Source organism: Vipera ursinii (assembly GCF_947247035.1).
Source record: "Vipera ursinii genome assembly, chromosome: 2".
In the NCBI taxonomy this organism is placed as follows: domain Eukaryota; kingdom Metazoa; phylum Chordata; class Lepidosauria; order Squamata; family Viperidae; genus Vipera; species Vipera ursinii.
The window spans coordinates 55,411,146-55,429,334 of NC_139513.1; the positions used below are offsets into that span (position 1 = coordinate 55,411,146).

The window sequence follows — 18,189 nt, forward strand, 5'->3', positions numbered from 1 at the left end:
ATTACAAGTACTGCAGAAAGGAAGACAGTTCATAATAATCCAAAATACTTACGCCATTCAGAAACAGAGAACTGGCTTCCACAAGCTGAAATGAAAAACAGAAACAATCCACGTCTATGGAGATTCTCAGTCACCCAGGTCATAGTTGTCCCAAAGATACTTTTTCCGGAGGCAACTGGACTTCCTTGTTTTTCTTTGAAGATGCTTTGCTTCTCATCCAAGAAGCTTCTTCAGCTCTTTCCCCGCCATCCATTCTCCACCATCCATTCCCCACCATTCAGTCGGAGCTGAAGAAGCTTCTTGGATGAGAAGCAAAAGCATCTTCAAAGAAAAACAAGGAAGTTCATGTCATAGTTTCTTTTGTCTTTGATCTGTGCAGTTCAAGTTCTCAATAATTTGTTCTTTCTCCATAACGGTGGGGTCAAACAAAAAGAACTTAGTTATAGATAGATTTTGATAACTTATGTATCATGAAGTTAGTTCCTAAATAAAGCCTATCATTTTCTTTCACATAAGTATCATTCTCAACAGTACTTTCTTACAAGTTACTCTTTGAGGATTTTTCTTTACAAACACTGCTTGTCCTGTGAAAAACTTCATGTCTGATTTCCCATTTTCCCCCCTACAGAAATTGTCTCTAGCTGCCTCTTGTGTGTATAAAAAACAAGGTAGGAGTATCAGATTTGTTTTCCTCAAGAACAACTAGATATGGTACAGGATTTTGAACAGCCCTGGAGGAAACAGTACATCCAAAATCCTCCCCACTGCTGCAAACACGTCTGCAATTTCCCCAGTAAGCACACATCCAGTTTTTAAAAAATAAAATGGATTCTAATCCCAGATTTTTAACCTACTGAGTGATTTGCATCAAACAGCACACTCCTAAAAAGAGCATTTGAAAAACACAAGGCATAGCCATCCCATTGAACAACTATGCTTCAGCATTGTCCAGGGCAGCTATAAGCTAAACTGTTTACAAGAAAATGAGAATATGGATATGAAGAGTCTACAGAGGGGAAATGACAGGGTTGAAGAGTCCAGTTAGCCTTAGGGGGGCCTTACCACAATGTTGACTCATCTCTTGCCTGACAAATTGTCGGACCTCTTCTTCCTGCAAAAAGCACAAAGCAAATATTAACAAGCTAAACTGCTCTTCATTCATTTATTTATTTATTGAGTGCACAGATACCCCACCACAATCCAAATGGACTCTTGAAAGTTTATCATAAAGCAATAATACATTTATTTCTTAAAGTGTAATGTGTTTACGTTATGACTGTTTACTTATATTATGCACCATTACCCAAGCAAAAACAGCAATAAAAACTGCAAAAAAGACCCACATAAAATAATAATAAACACTCCCTATATCCCCCTCAACTACACCGCCACATCATCAATATACAACTTTACTGTACCCGAAAGCATGTGGGGGGAACCAGCACTCTGAGGCTTTCTAGAAGGAGAGAAGGATAGGGGCCTGCTAAATCTCAAAGGGAAGGATATTTCAAAGGGCAAGGTCTGCTCCCAAGGCGGTACTCTGTCTAGTCCTCCATAAATGTGGGGAATAATCCCTTCCATTTCCTTCATCAAAACCTTTCAAAGCAGCCTCCATGTCAAAGCAAAGAACAGATGAGAGACTTCGAAAATGTGAGCAATCAAGAAGAGTGCTTAATTAAATGTAACTTTTGTCAAAGAAAGAACAAACTGCTACTGCAGCCACCTAAAATGAATTTAAAGGTAAAGGTAAAGGTTACCCCGCACATGCGTGCTAGTCGTTTCCAACTCTAGGGGCCGGTGCTCATCTCCGTTTCAAAGCCGAAGAGGCAGCGCTTGTCCGAGGACGTCTCCGTGGTCATGTGGCCGGCATGACTAGATGCCAAAGGCGCACGGAACACTGTTACCTTCCCACCGTAGTGGTCCCTATTTTTCTACTTGCATTTTTACGTGCTTTCGAACTGCTAGGTTGGCAGAAGCTGGGACGAGCAACAGGCGCTCACTCTGTTACATGGCACTCGGGATTCGACCCGCCAAACTGCCGACCTTCTGAATGACAAGCTTAGCATCCCAATTCTGATTTAGCATCCCAATTCTGGCCTTCAATTTCATTCACTAATAGAAAACTGGCCAAAACAATAAACAAATGTTCTTTTCTATTGGAAAAGCCTTTTCCTTTACCGTCATGCCAGGTACTCCTTTTTCTCCTCTTAAGCCATCAGGCCCTGGACTTCCCTGTCAACATACAAACAAACCAACGAAGTTATTAAGTCAAGAGCATTTGGAGCTTAAAAATATGCTCATTGAGATATACATTTTCATTTGTTTAAAAAAATATAATGAAGCCTATAGGTAAAATAACAACAAAGACAAATGAGCTTGACATCATTCCAATTTTGACTGGTTTTACAGATAAGGCCACACCATGGATTATTAAAGAAATCACAGTAGGTTTAAATAGCATGCCCAACCACATTAAATCTTCTGTCAAACTGGATGGACATCAATGAATAGGTGAACCTAAGAGTTTCTGGTCAATCTATTTGGAACAGACAAACTTCACAATTATATATGGCATAGCCAGGACATATTTGGAAAAATATTCAAGAATATCCAAGTAGCTGTTGAGTTAGAGTTTGCTCATCCCCCCCTCCTCCCTTAATTCAGAGATAGGGATGGAGCGAAAGCGAAAGTATTCTGGTAAGTAAAGATAGTTCACAATGTATTTACAAACCTGGTCTCCCCTTTCTCCAGTCATGCCTGGTGGTCCTGGCGCTCCTACAACTCTCTCACCTGCAGGGCCTCTTTCACCCTACAACAGGAAACCAAGCACATCTATCATCTCATCACATAGGACCCTCAAAGTGGGGTCATTTCATAGGGCCAGACACCCTCTCTAGCCTTCCTTACTTTCTCTCTCCCTCTCTCCCTCCCTCCCCTCCCAGAAACGGTATTTGAAGGGGTAAATTTTATCAACCTGTATCACTGTGCACCACTTAAATAATACTAATGATGTTAGTGATGATAAATCATAATACTAATGGTCTCTGGGCTATTTTGGACACTTTTAATGGTTTAATTTTAGGTTTTATTGCTTTCAATACAGCGATCTGCCTTGTTTTTATTTCTTGGAAGAAATGGAAAAAGAAGAAGAGAAGGAAAATAGGTTTAAAGCTAGGGACTCTACTTTTTAAAAAGAACTGAGATTAGCATATCATTTGTCTTTGTGTGGAACCGATTCATACATTCAGAGTGCTTTGGACTCACAGCACCTATTCAAGGAGCAGGTGATACAGCTGCAGCTCACATGGCTTTGCAGCTATGTCTTGTGCACCAGTTATAACCAGTTCTAAACTGGGGGGCTCTTCATAAAGCTGCTCATGTCTCAATCATCTCCCATTTGGATGACTCCAGTTCATCCTATGCAGGCTGCGCTTGATGACCCCTTGGAAGCCTCATCTGATCCAGAATGCGATGGCTCAAGCACTGGTGGACTTCTATGTAGCACCTATATTTTGAGAGCTGCACCTTGCCCAGGATATCATTAGCCAAGAGCCTAAGAATCTACTTCCTGCTAAAGGTTGGCATAGGAGTAAGCTACTAAAGGTTGGACTTAGAGTTAGTTGGTTTATGTCCACCCCTAGAGTGGAAAGGAATGAGCAAAAGAGGAAAAGGCAAAGTGTAGTCCAGCCACATTGTTCTTTCGTTGAGATTAAAATGCAATACTTGCTTATCATTTGTATTAAAAGGAGTACCAGGACATAAAAGCTTCTATCAGGCATTTTTGCAGATGATAACATACAACAGGGTTTCCCAACCTTAACAACTTTAAGACACATGGATTTCAATTCCCAGAATTCCCCAGCTAGCTAGTCTAGCTATTCTAGCTGGGGAATTCTGGAAGTTGAAGTCCACACTCTTCAAGTTGCCAAGGTTGGGAAACCTTGACCTAGAATTTTGACAATAACAATCAAATAGTGTAATGGCAAATACTTACTTTCTGCCCTTGAATTCCTTCTGGGCCTTTCGGGCCAATGTTGCCAGGTGGACCAGGAGGCCCAGGGGGTCCATCATTTCCTACAGGGCCTGGGGAACCTATAATGCCTGGAGTACCCTACCAATAGAGATTTGAAGAATTCTTATATACAGATTTTGCTTGCAAAGAAATTTAATCCTGCTTCTGTGTGGATCAATATTCTGCTAACTAGGTTAGTGTTTGTATGGAATCAGAACAGAATTTCTATTTAAACATTTGATTAATTTTTGCAGAATGGAGTATTTCAATCTTGTTACAATTGTTTATAAATATTTAAAAAGAGCAAATTTCTTTTTATTATATCATATTTTTGGGGAAAAAAATTTGAAGGCAATGTTCAAGACAATTTTGGCTTTGTCAATCCTGTTGATTGTTTCTGATTTCATGCAGAAGATTATACATAAGGAAAAGTAATCTCAATTTAAGATCTCTATGAATCAAGTAAGGATTATACTATAAAAACTCATTTAAGACTTCTAACTTTGAGTGATATCCCCTTATTTGTATAATTCAATAAACCAGGTTTATTGAACCATATAAGCATTACTGATTGTATTATCCTCATTATGCACATAATTGCACAATGACTCCAGAAGATAAGATATAACCACAAGTAATTTAATGTATCACAAGTAAACTCTGATACAAAGATTTATTTTTAAGACTAAAGCTAATAAAAGTGATCATGAAAAGAATTCCAGCAACTGCTGTGTATCAAATACAAGCCCTAGTTATAATGAAATCAAGGTTTCAAACTACTATTTTTTGGGTAGGAATTGTTTCATCTGTTGTTTTAATGTGGGACAAGTTTGGTTTCAAACAGTTCTCCTATTGTGAGAACTGGCTCTCAAAGGGATTGAAATCTAGGCAGTTTGAAATAGAAAACCAAAAGATTACTTTGTGAATTTCTATTGCTTTGATAGCAAATTAAATAGATGAATTCATCCAAAGTAAGGATTTTATGTATTCATTTATACATACCCATATCTATCTATATCAGCTATATCATGGGTGTCAAACTCGCAACGTCACGTGACATGTTGCAATGTATTGCGAATTTTTTTTCCATTGCTGGCAAAGGGGTGGCCACGGTTTCACCATACGCATTTGGCCCGTGGGCCAGCAGTTTGACACCACTGATCTATATCTATTTATCTCCAAGTACAGCTTTTAAAAGCATGGCATTTCTTTTGTTTCTGGATTTTAAAAGTATGCAGATTTTATTGTATTGATTCCCCCCCCCCTCCCCGCCCAATTATTTGTAAGTGAAAGAATAACACACCCTTTCACCCTTTTCTCCCTGATCGCCTCTGGATCCTTTCTGGCCGTCAAATCCTCTGTCACCCTATAAGGAAAATAAATAAATAAATATAAAAATGGTTTGATTTGTATAGAAGCAAATTATCTAGTCATATCCCACTCCCCCAAGTATATGTGTGTGTGTGTACGTGTGTGTGTGTGTGTGTGTGTGTGTGTGTTTATGTATGCATATCGGTGTATGTATCTTACATATGCAAAAAAGTTTACTTCATGATAACAAAAATTATAAAGGCTGATTTATTGGTGATTGGTTGAACCAATCAAAATGGAGGCAGCACCATTTCCAACCAAAATGGAGACAGCACCGTTCTCAACTTACATTTGAACTATGTAAGTTCAAATCTTACACAGACAACAATATTATAAGGCAACCTCAATCTCTGAATTGTGGGTGCGAACCCTCTCTGGGATGTGGGGCAAGATATTCACAACCTTTCCCCCCGATCAATACTTCAGTACTGATCTACTGACACCTTAGCATATACAGCAAATGTGGGCTACCTCTATTCCCAGAACTCCATAGTATTGGCATCTTTGACAGCAGCCATTAAGCTCCTTAGAGTCATATACCTTTCGTTTGCAGAGCTAGCATTTACTTTTCTTCCCATATAATCTCATTACTCTATACCAATGTTTCTCAACCTTGGCAACGTGAAGAGGTGCAGACTTCAGCTCTCAGAATTCTCCAACCAGGTCTGCCCTATACCATTCTATGCTGTATTTCTACATATTATTATATCATGTTTTCATTATTCTATACCTTTGGACCAATAAGGCCTTCCTTTCCAGGGATTCCTGGGGCCCCAGGCATGCCAATCTCTCCCTAGGGAAAAAAAAAGCAAAAGGTATAGGCTGTTCTGTCCAAATATATGACCGGCTCTACTTCCACATTGAAAGACACTTGAAACACTTACAGGATCACCCTTCCTTCCAAGAAGGCCCGTTCGGCCTGGTAACCCTGGCTCTCCCTAGAACAGAAGGGAACAAAGTTTTAGCTGGAAAGGGAAAGGCAAAAGGAAATGTGGACACCAAAACTGCAACAGGCTTATTCTATTTAGTGAGGGGCTTCACTATGATAAAGATCCCCCAAGTTATTATTTACATAATAATTATTGTATACAGATTCTGCGTATACAGAAACAATGCTTTGAAAACGTCCACAATTTTCCACTTAAGAAGGAAAGCCTTGTATGTACCCTGAGGGTAGCCGAAGTAGAAGGAAAAAAATAATTTATTTTTTACTGTTAATTTCAATTCTCTCTTCAGAGGGCTGTATATTTTCAATTCCCATTTTCCATTTTCTTACAATATTCCAAATTATCATTATACACCTTAAAAACAAATCTTTTTTAGTTTTTTGCTTAATGTCTCATAATGCAAAGCAATCAAAGAGTATGCTGATGATACCCAGCTTTTCATTTCGACCCCAAACCACCCCAGTGATGCCCTTGACGTGATGTCCCGTTGCCTGGAGGCGGTCCGGGTCTGTATGGGGAGGAACAGGCTTCGGCTCAACCCTGACAAGACTGAGTGGCTGTTCGTGCCGGCATCCCGGGAAATTCAGTTTACTCCATCTCTTGCCATGGGGGGTGAGTTATTGCCCCCCGTAGATAGGGCGCGCAACCTGGGGGTCCTCCTAGACTCACAGCTCTCTTTAGAAAATCATATTGGAGCTGTGACTAGGGGGGCCTTTGCCCAGGTTCGCCTGGTGCGCCAGTTGCGGCCCTATCTGGACCAGGATGCCTTGCGTACAGTCACTCATGCGCTCGTGTCCTCTCATTTGGACTACTGTAATGCTCTCTACATGGGGCTGCCCTTGAAGACCACTCGGAGGCTCCAACTGGTGCAGAATGCAGTCGCGCGAGTTGTGTTGGGAATCTCCCAATACTCCCGTGTTATACCTCTGCTCTGCGAGCTGCATTGGCTGCCGGTTGCCGGTGAGATTCAAGGTGTTGGTAATGACTTACAAAGCCCTACATGGCATGGGTCCGGATTACCTACGGCAACACCTGCGGCTGGTGTCAACTTCCCTCCGTCCAGTGCGCTCCCACAGAGAGGGCCTCCTCAGGGTGCCTCCGATCAAAGAATGTCGACTGGTGGCCCCCAGGGGGAGGGCGTTCTCTGTGGGCGCGCCAGACCTGTGGAACCGCTTGCCGGTTGAGCTCCGGATGGCCCCCGACCTTCGCTCCTTCCGGCGGGTTCTAAAAACTTACTTATTTGAGCAATCTGGCCTGGTTTGATGGGTTTGGGGGTTGGGGTTTTAACATGGTTTTTTAATTATTGTATATATCGGGCATAATATTTCATTGTTTTTTAACTTTTGTATTTTGTCTTTTAGTATTTATTGCCCTGTACCCCACCCTGAGTCCTTCGGGAGAAGGGCGGTATAAAAATTTAATAAATATAAATATAATATAAATCTGGCAATCACCTTCTCACCCTTATCTCCATCTTGGCCACAGGCTCCTTTCATTCCTCGATCACCCTGAAACAGAAATAAAATGAGCATCGCAAATAAAGATAACATTGATGCACTTCTCCAATAATTGATTGTACATATTTTTAGAATGTTTTTCTAAAAACAAGAAGAGAGGAAAAGAAAAGAAACAAAAATCCTGTATCAAATATAATACAAACATTAAAGAAGCTACAAATCCTACCATGACAATTTATAAAACAATACTTTGAAATCTACAAGAAATCAGTAAAATAAAAGCCTGATTAAAAAAAACCCTGAACCTCTGTCCAAGGTTTTATCTCCTGTGAAACATGATGCAAACTGGCATGCAGAGGTTAGACCTCCTTGTCAGTAAAAGGGCTAGACTGCTCTTTTTGCAGTTAAACCTAATAGCAATAGCACTTAAGACTTATATACTGCTTCACAGTGCCCACTCTAAGCAGTTACAGACTCAGCTTATTGCCTCCAACAATCTGGGTCCTCATTTTACTGACCTTGGAAGGATGGAAGGCTGAGTCAACTTTGAGTCCGTGAGAATCGAACTGCTGGCGGTTGGCAGAATTAGCCTGCAGTATTGCATTCTAAGCACTGTGCCACCATAGCATGAATAGGTAGCTTCTGACTCCATTGTACAGGTACAGGTAGCTCTTTTCTGAGCTAATATGCTCCTCTCCTTGCATCAGCTTTACAAATCTTTGTGATCAGCTCTATATGACCTGGAGAGAATCTCTTAAACTTATAAGAAGATAAAAAATAACCATGGTAGATCGCACCTTTGGGCCTCGCATTCCAATAGGTCCCATTTCTCCTTTCTCCCCTCTGGTTCCAGGAATACCATCCTTTCCAGACTGACCCTGGAGAAATAAAGATGAAGGCAAAGTGATACATGGAACTGTACAATTGTAGGCAGAAGCGGCAACACATAAAGAGCACTCACCGGCTCTCCTGGTTCTCCTGATTTACCAATTTCTCCCTGTGTAAAGGAAAACAGCCAGTATGTAGACACCTGATCGGAAAATGAAACCATCCAGTAGATACGCAACCATGAATGAAGAAATAATCTCTTACCTTTTGCCCACTGGGTCCTCGTGCACCAGGGAAGCCTGTGGATCCTTTCTCACCTTGCTCACCCTTTACTCCCTAAGTTAAAATTGCAAATCACAGACAAACATGAGTGTCAGATCAAGAGAGAGAGAGAGAGAGAAAAATGCCTATCTAATTCCTGTGCTCAAGAAAAAAGAAAGTATTCATAATTCTTCTTCATATGAAACTTGGCATAATGCTTTTAATGGATTCTCTATTGAATTGTGCTCTTGTACAGTATTCCAGAAAGTCCTTATTGTTTTGGTAGATAGATGGACGAGATACACTTAAATATACAGACTGCCTTTTTCAGTAGCGATCTACACATATTCATGTAGATTAATAAATATCTGGCAACATGCAGAGTTTCATAACTCGGAGACACAATGAGCAAACAGAAAACTCTGCAGCAGCACCAGAACTGTCGGGAACTACAAAGAGTGGGTGTGAGCTTTGAAAAGACCTAATTTTGCCTTTTGACTATGCCCCACCCCTTCCAATGAAAAAAGTTACAAAATTCAGCTAGGACATTTGAAACCTGCAGGATGAAAAGGTTCTGTATGGAATGCTTTCAGGTGATGCACAGAGATGTCATTGACCTTACCAATTCCTTCACTCTAACTCATCTTCTGCACTCTAATACAGGCACTGGTCCCTTTAGCCCTCAGTGCCTCTACAGCAGAGGTCCCCAACCTTTTGGGCACCAGGGATCGGTTTCGTGGAGAGAGGTTTTTTCCATGGACCGGAGGTTTTGTGTGCTGCCTGCATCTCACGGATGGGACTTTGCTTGTTTGTGTGGACCGGTTGCTGGCATGCCGCGGCCCGGTACTAGCCCACGGACTGGGGGTTGGGGACCCCTGCCCTAGAGTGTGCAGGATTTTTAGGAAGAATTTTAGCACTTTTGAGGAGCCAGCCTCTTGCCGTATCTGTGTGGGATACAGCTAAAGATGGGCCCTTTGCCTGCTCTCTTACCTGCTTGACACAATCTGCATGCCTTGCCTATGGTGATAAATGCAGCCCAAAGATCTGACCCAGTACCTTCTCTCCAATGATTCCGTGATCTCCTTTGTCACCCTTGTCCCCTTCCATTCCTTTTAGGCCACGTTCTCCCTAGGAAAGTGCAAAAGAAAAAAAATATACCTTTTAAATCATTAATGAGAGCCAGTTTGATATAGTGGTTAAGGTTCCAGGATAGACACTGGGAGAGTGTGGATTCTAATCTTGCCTTGGGCATGGAGCCAGATAGGTAGCCTTGGGCCAGTCACTTTCTCTCAGCCCTCAAAAAAAGCAACAGGCAAACAACTTTAGAAAAACCTTGCCAAGAAAACTGCAAGGACTTGTCCAGGCAGAATCAGACACAATTGAATGGAAGGGGGGAAAAAAACCATTGGCAAGAGAATTAATAACAAAGTTGAAGTGCTATTATGGAAGAGCATACAGATTGATTTTTAAAAAGAGAATTTTTTTAAAAAAAAAAACAAGTGATGCCATTTAACTACAGCAGAAATTAGAGTTTTTGTTTGCCATATTACTTACTGGTTCTCCTTTGTTCCCTCTCAGACCTGGTGGGCCTTCCACAATGACAGTATCTCCCTATAATTGAGAAAATATGACAATCAAGAAGATTCTAAATACTTCAATTGTTCTGTTTTCATTTCTGCTCTGAACTAATACAATTTTTCTGTAGTACAAATATCAACTGTTCCATAATAAAATATTTTGTTTGAAACATGGCAAAAACCAACCCATAAATAAATTCTGGGAAAAGTAATCAATTACCTCACAGCTAGGAAATGATCAGGGATTCATGTCATAATTTCTGCTAGTCCTACCTGGAGAAACCCAAGACTCAACCTTGCAACTTTTGCCTGCAAAATCTCTGTGTGATTGAGTTTGAATGCCTTCTCCCTTCAAATAATGCAATTTGGTAAAAGTAGGGACTTGGAGATTTCTTGCATCTTTTTCAAGGTTAGGCTAATGTCTATCAGATGAAAATATTTTTTTGCTATAACTTTGTCAGTGGGCTTGTATAGATGCTGGCTTGCTTTGAAGAGTTTGTTTGTTCAGTCATGTATTTTCTAAGGCTGCCCACTTGCCAAAAAAGTTTATTTTGGCACTGCACAGGTATCACCACTAATCACAACTTAATCTTTCCAAAACTGTGATACTTACTTTGTCTCCTTTCAACCCCATAAGTCCAATGTCACCCTAAGAGAAAAAAAGTATAATTATAAATTAATTTACATAATTATTGTCAATGATCTAGCACTCTTAGATCAGTTGGATTATAAATATATAGATGGTTGGTATTAAGGCTAATAATTATAATACATGGTACTTCACAGCAGAAACTAAGATAATAAGCCCTTGCCTCCAGGAATCTAAAGAGTTAGACTTCGGTAGGGATATTTTGAAAACTCACTGTGGCCCGGGTCCTTGCTTAAAAAGCAGCCAACTTATTATGAGGACTAGATAAGCAATGTAAGGGAAAGGGGACACTGTAATTATGCATGTTTTACAGGCTGATTCTTTGTCTATCCAAAAGGTGTTTTCTTTTGACATAATTCAGATTTGCAGCATACAGGTGCTTGGGAACAGGAAATGCCAGATGTTTAGTTACTTTTCTTCACTCATTCCAAAGCTAAAATTGTATTAATAAAGTTGTTAAGGATTGTTGCGCAGAGGTCTCCTTGTGTTACCAAAGAGTTGCACAGACAAGGAAGGGTACTGAGAGCAGTAAGAGTCACACAGTAACCACAAGAGTACACTGAGTTGTGAAGAACAAAAAGTATTTTACTTTTGAGGTGGTGTAAGAACAAAAATGCACAGTCAAAAATAAACAGTCCAGGTCATACACAATAGCAATAGTCCAAGGAATAATCTAAAATACAAAGTCTTCTTACCAGTCCAGAGGTCAATACACAGTTGTACAGGTTTATCACAGTAGTAAACCAACAGTACAGCAAAACAGAGCAAAAACAGTAACAGTAGAGAGCAGTGAATTCAGAGAGAGAGAAGCTACGTTCCTAGCTCCCTCTTATGGCCATGAGAACACTTACACACCCATTGGCCAATTAACATCTTAAAGTCACAACATCATGGTTTAATATATTTTCAACCCAACATTGTAGGCTATCACCATATGCCTAACAAAAGTGATTTTATTTTTCAGCATTAGAAATAGGACAGAGCAGGAACATTCTACTCCTCCTAACAACTGCCCCACCCCACTCTTACTTACTTTGTCACCTCTCTCTCCTCTGTTTCCTGGAGGGCCCTAAAGACAAAAGAATGCTTAAATGCAAAATGTTTATGCTTAGGACCAGATAAAACAGAGGAAAGAAGACTGAGATATTTACAGCAGGCCCCCGATCTCCCTCCAGACCTGGGCGCCCATCTTCACCCTGAGGAAAGACAAATAAAACATTCATAATAGAACAAAAGAATAACCGGGGTAAAGGAGGGGGACAACTGTACATCAAGACAAAGCTGGGAATTTCCCATAAAACTCAGACAGCTGATAAACCCCAAAATGACACACTGAAATTCATATTTTATTCCAACATTTTAAACTTCACAGTCCTTTTCTGAATGGAGAAATGCTTTTATAAAGTATGGCTTTTGAATATTTTAATAATATTTGTTTTCACCCAAAATTATATTGGGATAGAATCTCTAACCAATTTTAGTTTACAGAGTCTAAATATCCATCCTTTGCCTCAATAGGAGGAAAAACTAGATATTACAGTACTGTTAGTAAATATTTTCTGCTTCAGACCATGCAATATCTAGCACAGTTAGTTCTGTGCACTCATCTTTTGTTTTTGGTCAAATATGATTAGAATTCCAGCATAAGAGTAGGCAACACACATCATGTTTCAAACTTCTGGGCTCTGAGTTGTCAAAATTTCTCTGTTTTCCAGTTTGAAACTGTTCTTTTGATTGAGAAACAGACTGCCTTCGAAAACTTAAGAAATCTTCAGAGCTGAAAAGAGTGCGAACTTTGGAATACTCCATCTCAATCTCAAAAAAGAAAAAGAAGCCTATCTTGCTTCTCTTGAATAAATTTAATTTTGAAATGAGGAGTTTCGTCAAGTTTTGCACTCAAATTATTCAAAATATTTTACACACCCATACAATATCACCATGCCTGGATCATGATGTTAAGAGTCAGGGTAAAATACCTACCCGAGATCCTGGATCTCCTCGTTCTCCTCTAGGTCCTGGTTGTCCAATACCTGTATCCCCCTAAAAAAGCAGAATATGACAAAAGGAAAGACCTATCAGTGGATTCTGTTGCTATTTCCAGCATCTTTCTTGAATTATTTTTAGGCACGTAAGCTTTATCAGAACTGAATGATTTAAAAAAAAGAAAAGAAAAGAAAAAAGAAAAAGGTCTCTAGAAATAGTAGCTATGCAGGAAGTAGAGGCTCCTTCTAATTCCTTTAATCTCTATATTTTGAAGGTTAACACCTCATTTATTAATGGTAAATCCAAGAAATGACTGATTGCAGAATGCGCAAAAATTAGAATAAGTTATCTTGGAGAAGCAGATGTGATTACCTTGTCACCTTTTACTCCTGGAGTGCCTGAAGTACCCTACAATAAAGCGATCATAAGAAAAGGGAATAATAAAAATAATTAATATTTCAGACAGCAAAGAACATGTGCGTGTAGCAATGCAACACAGAGGATATGATTCAGACTGTACATACAGTCCTCATTAAACTGCTTTCCAACCCCCTCATTACTTACTGGTGGTCCTGGGGGTCCTGGAGGACCTGGTGACCCTGCAGTACCATCTCTCCCTGGGAAGCCAGTCAAACCCTAATAAGGAAAATATCTTTCAATCCAGAGGCTTAAGTCCAAACAGGAGAAGCCTGGTTCATGTTACTCCTAATGAAATCTATTGGAATCTGCATTCCAGTTGTATGAGCAGAGTTACACACTGGTGGCCTATACTTAAATATGGGGAAGATATAAATGTACATTATGGGGAAAAAATCATTGACACAAGGCATTCTCTTTCTATCAGTTATACACGATTAGTTTCTTCAACTTTAAAGTGGAGGACAGAATTTTAATTTAATTTAATTTAATTTAATAATATTTCTATACCGCCCTTCTCCCTGAGGACTCAGGGCGGTTCACGGGCAAGAATAAAATACAAAGTTACAAATATTAAAAGGAAATTAAATAATTGCCCGATTTTAAAACAATTGATATGCTACAATTATAAAACCCCAAAGATACAACGATAAAAATACAAGAATAAAAAACCCCACCAATCCCCCATCAGGCTAGGCCGGCTTGTGCAAACAAAAACGTCTTCAGATCGCGGCGAAAGGAGCGAAGATCGGGCGCCATCCGGAGCTCAACCGGTAACTGATTCCATAGTTCCGGAGCGCCCACAGAGAAGGATCTCCCCCTGGGGGCCACCAATCGACATTCTCTGATCGGTGGCACCCTGAGGAGACCCTCTCTGTGGGAACGCACAGGGCGCAGGGAGATTGATGCCGGCAGCAGGTGTTCCCTAAGGTACTCCGGACCCCTGCCATGTAGGGCCTTAAACACCATTACTAGTACCTTGAATGGGATGAGGATTGGAGGAACAGAATAACATTGAGGACAGAATGGGAGGAAGATTGGGGGAACAGAGTTCAGCATTTGGGCCAAGGACCCAGAATTTTCCATCTGCATAAAACCTAGTGAATCAGTTAAAGTAATGTGACATTTGTCTTTAGGCATAGGTTGAGTGCTGAGACAAAGAACAAATCTAAAGACTACTCATCATTATGGAGAAATCCAGAACAAGAGAGCAATCCTCATGAAAAAGAGGAATGATCAGTGATGGAATACTAATTCAATGTGGATTCTAGAGAGGTTGTTATTCCTTTATTCAGAGAACACACCAGGCCATGGGATTGGATGACAACAGCAATTATCAACCTTACCCTCTCTCCTGGGGGTCCAGGTTGGCCAGTCATTCCATTTTCTCCTCTCAGACCAGCCTGGCCAGGAGTTCCAACTGCACCTGGTGAACCAGGTGGGCCTGGTAGGCCAGGTAAACCAGGATCTCCCTGAAAATAAAGCACAATACATGGTGTTAGGCGTCAGAATAAGCTAAGAAGCTGCAAGACTTTTGTGTCGCTGTTCTTCAAACATTTGAGAAGAAAGAATTATAAATACACGAATATACTTCCCCATTTTGAGCATTTTCAAATTTAAGTGATTTGAAAATGTTTCTTGACTTGACCAAAACTCCAAGTGAAGAATGATAAGAATGATATATAGGATATAGCATGCAGAAACAAGACATTCTAACTTTTAAAGGTTAATCTGAGAAATTAAATCTCCAATCTACTGTTGTAGGTTTTAAGAAAATTACTCTCCAGAATCTTTTACTGCAGTGGTTCTCAACCTGTGGTCCGTGGACCCTTGGGAGTCTGTGATGTCGTCACAGGGGGTACATGAAGGTTTGAAGAAATGTTATGATTTAAATCTTCAGTTAAGTCTTGGTGGTCCGTGGCTGTAGCCACAAAAGGTATTTATAGGGGGTTCGTGGTGAAGAAAAGGTTGAGAACCACTGTCTTACTATATAGAATCACCAATTTAATTTCGCAGGAGCTGTCCACAAACAACAGTTCTGAAAAAGTTGAAAATGAGGAGTCCTTAGAAGTGTATCATGAAATAAGAAGTTAGAAGTGTATCATGAAATAAGGGGAAGAAAAGAATGGAGTCATTTTGGGACAGTAGCATAGAAAAAGAAATTACCTTTAAGCCTTGAGGTCCATCCTGTCCAGGGGGTCCCTGGATGCCAATTCCAACTGAACCCTAAATGGTACAGTGAAAGAAAAAAAAAATAATGTAATGCACAGATACATAAATTATGTGAATAAACCATGCTGGTGGAGCATTCCTCACAGACTGCACTCCCTGAGAACTCTCATAGTTCTTCCTAAAACACAATAGGTTCATGCTGTACTTCTGAAGAAACACAGCGATTCCTGGGTGCTCTTTTGTAGGCATTCCTCTCTATGCTGTGATCTCCTACCCATACTTTGAAAGACATGATTTGAGAATTTCTCAGAATGCTACGCTGGAATTAATGACTAAAATAAACACTCTAGTATTTTGTGTATTATTTAAACTTCTTAAAAATTAAGCACATATCTTCTATAGAATCAGGAACAAAATATATGACAATCACCATATACCTTTTCTCCTTTGATCCCAGGTGATCCTTTGACTCCCTATTAAAATTCAGAAATATATCATAGATTACTGTTTCCATGGTTGATAATAACGCAAAGGTAGAAGGAGGCACACGAAATCTTTCAGAATCAGAACAGAAAAGAAGACAAGTAGCCAACATATCTCCTGAGAAAACAGTCTATTAAAAGTATTTGAGATCAAATTTTAATATGTAAAAACTCTTGAACACAAGAAGTTATTTAGTGTTGGGAATACGTTGTCTCAGTATATTGCAGTCTAGATTCTATTTTGAAATTTAAAAAAACAACAACAGTAAAAGTCCTCTTCAGGAAGGGATTTAATATTAGGCATATTTTAGTGTATTTGACTAAATTAGGATATCTTCCTTTAAAAATAATTATTCATTTTCAGATCATAACTCTTCACAACTGAGTCTTTTCATCTGGCCAAAACCCACATGGGGTATTATATTTCTACTAAGCCATTGCAGATTCTGCAATCATACAATTACTATATTGTACATTCCAAAACACTTACATCTTCTCCAGGATCTCCAGGTATCCCCGGACTTCCAGGATTACCCTATTATAAAAATATAGAAATAATCTAGATAGGTCAACATTGAGAATGAATTAAAGACAAATATTTCTGTGAAGCTCACAGATGCTGGAGAATGAGAGCTGAAGTTCCTGTCTGGAAAACTGTTTTCTTACCTTCTCTCCACGAGGACCTGGTATGCCTCGATCACCTTTGAGACCCTGCAAAGAAGAAAGATCAGTACCTGCCCCGGGAACCAGTTGCCTGGAAATGGAGGAAATAAGCATGGGGGAAAAAATATGAAAAGCCAACTTACTGGCCTCTTCAAAAGTTCCTCGTCAAAATCGCCTGCTTCACCCTAAAACAGACCATGAATATAATTTATCAATATATTAATGTCCATTCAGATGGGCTTAAGCTTGCTTTTCTAGAAAGTGTACAAAAATTTACCACCTTATTTAGCAAAATTCAGGTATTTGCCAGACATTCATAGAATGTAAGTTCTTCCCATAGAAACCTGCCTGAATAAGACATACTAGCAAAATTTTCTTATATCATAAAATCAGATTTTCATTCAAGGGCTACTATTTGGTGTCTTCTGGAGGAAGAAATGGCAGAAGGAAGACAGCTTTGAAATGTGGAGCTGACCCTGTGATTTATTTGATGAAGATTAAAACAGATATGTTGTTATCTTTGTTAAGCCTTACTGGAGTTTTGCTGACATAATAATAATGATAACAATAATAAGTTGGAAGGGACCTTGGAGGTCATCTAGTCCAACCCCCTGCTCAGGCAGGAAACCCTATACCATTTTGGACAAATGGCTGTCCAGTCTCTTCTTAAAAACCTCCAGTGTTGGAGCATTCACCACCTCTGGAGGCAGGTTGTTCCACTGGTTAATTGTTCTAACTGTCAGGAAGTTTCTCCTTAGTTCTAGGTTGCTTCTCTCCTTGACTAGTTTCCATCCGTTGCTTCTTGTCCTGCTTTCAGGTGCTTTGGAGAATAGCTTGGCTCCCTCTTCTTTGTGGCAGCCCCTGAGATATTGGAACACGGCTATCATTGAAATAATGAGGCTTCATTAAGTTGTTCATAGATAACAGATGGGAAATGGGAAGAAAATAATATAGTATTTGTTATATTTTAAGAGATAAGTTACTAAAACTCTTTATACTTGTGATGAAGGTGAGAAATCACTTCTTCATATATTTCTTTTCTTTTTCTTTAATATATTCTTTTTTCTTTTCTTTCTCTTCTTTTTCATCCTTCTATCTTTTTTCAGTTTGTACTATTGTAATTATAATCTTTAATAAAATTACTATAAATATCAAGAACTAATCCTTGCAAAATGTTGTGAGCCAAAATTTGAAAATTTTGAAGCTACCAAAGAATATTTAACTGATTTTTTTTCTAAGTTCTTATGCCCCAAATAATAATATATTAATTTTCTCTATTTATCTGGATTTTTAGCTTACCTTCTCACCTTTCATTCCAGGAGGCCCCACTATAGTCTATAATAATCAGATTAAGAAGAAACATTAAAAGG

General features: G+C 39.5%; 1 protein-coding gene across 1 annotated transcript in view; it reads right to left on the bottom strand.

Moving 5' to 3' along the window:
* COL7A1 (collagen type VII alpha 1 chain) overlaps window positions 1-18,189 on the bottom strand; it is a gene marked incomplete at its 5' end in the record, with an annotated part of 134,524 nt that overhangs the window by 12,253 nt on the left and 104,082 nt on the right. The window contains 27 exons of the mRNA XM_083353344.1: window positions 53-85; window positions 1,063-1,111; window positions 2,179-2,232; window positions 2,732-2,809; window positions 3,995-4,111; window positions 5,316-5,378; window positions 6,114-6,176; window positions 6,268-6,321; window positions 7,785-7,838; window positions 8,585-8,665; window positions 8,749-8,784; window positions 8,880-8,951; window positions 9,933-10,004; window positions 10,431-10,487; window positions 11,067-11,102; window positions 12,136-12,171; window positions 12,254-12,298; window positions 13,083-13,142; window positions 13,458-13,493; window positions 13,650-13,721; window positions 14,849-14,974; window positions 15,669-15,728; window positions 16,112-16,147; window positions 16,647-16,691; window positions 16,823-16,867; window positions 16,963-17,004; window positions 18,119-18,154. Of these exons, the coding sequence (XP_083209470.1) occupies window positions 53-85; window positions 1,063-1,111; window positions 2,179-2,232; window positions 2,732-2,809; window positions 3,995-4,111; window positions 5,316-5,378; window positions 6,114-6,176; window positions 6,268-6,321; window positions 7,785-7,838; window positions 8,585-8,665; window positions 8,749-8,784; window positions 8,880-8,951; window positions 9,933-10,004; window positions 10,431-10,487; window positions 11,067-11,102; window positions 12,136-12,171; window positions 12,254-12,298; window positions 13,083-13,142; window positions 13,458-13,493; window positions 13,650-13,721; window positions 14,849-14,974; window positions 15,669-15,728; window positions 16,112-16,147; window positions 16,647-16,691; window positions 16,823-16,867; window positions 16,963-17,004; window positions 18,119-18,154 (1,558 nt within the window). The remainder of the gene's footprint in view (window positions 1-52; window positions 86-1,062; window positions 1,112-2,178; window positions 2,233-2,731; window positions 2,810-3,994; window positions 4,112-5,315; window positions 5,379-6,113; window positions 6,177-6,267; window positions 6,322-7,784; window positions 7,839-8,584; window positions 8,666-8,748; window positions 8,785-8,879; window positions 8,952-9,932; window positions 10,005-10,430; window positions 10,488-11,066; window positions 11,103-12,135; window positions 12,172-12,253; window positions 12,299-13,082; window positions 13,143-13,457; window positions 13,494-13,649; window positions 13,722-14,848; window positions 14,975-15,668; window positions 15,729-16,111; window positions 16,148-16,646; window positions 16,692-16,822; window positions 16,868-16,962; window positions 17,005-18,118; window positions 18,155-18,189) is intronic.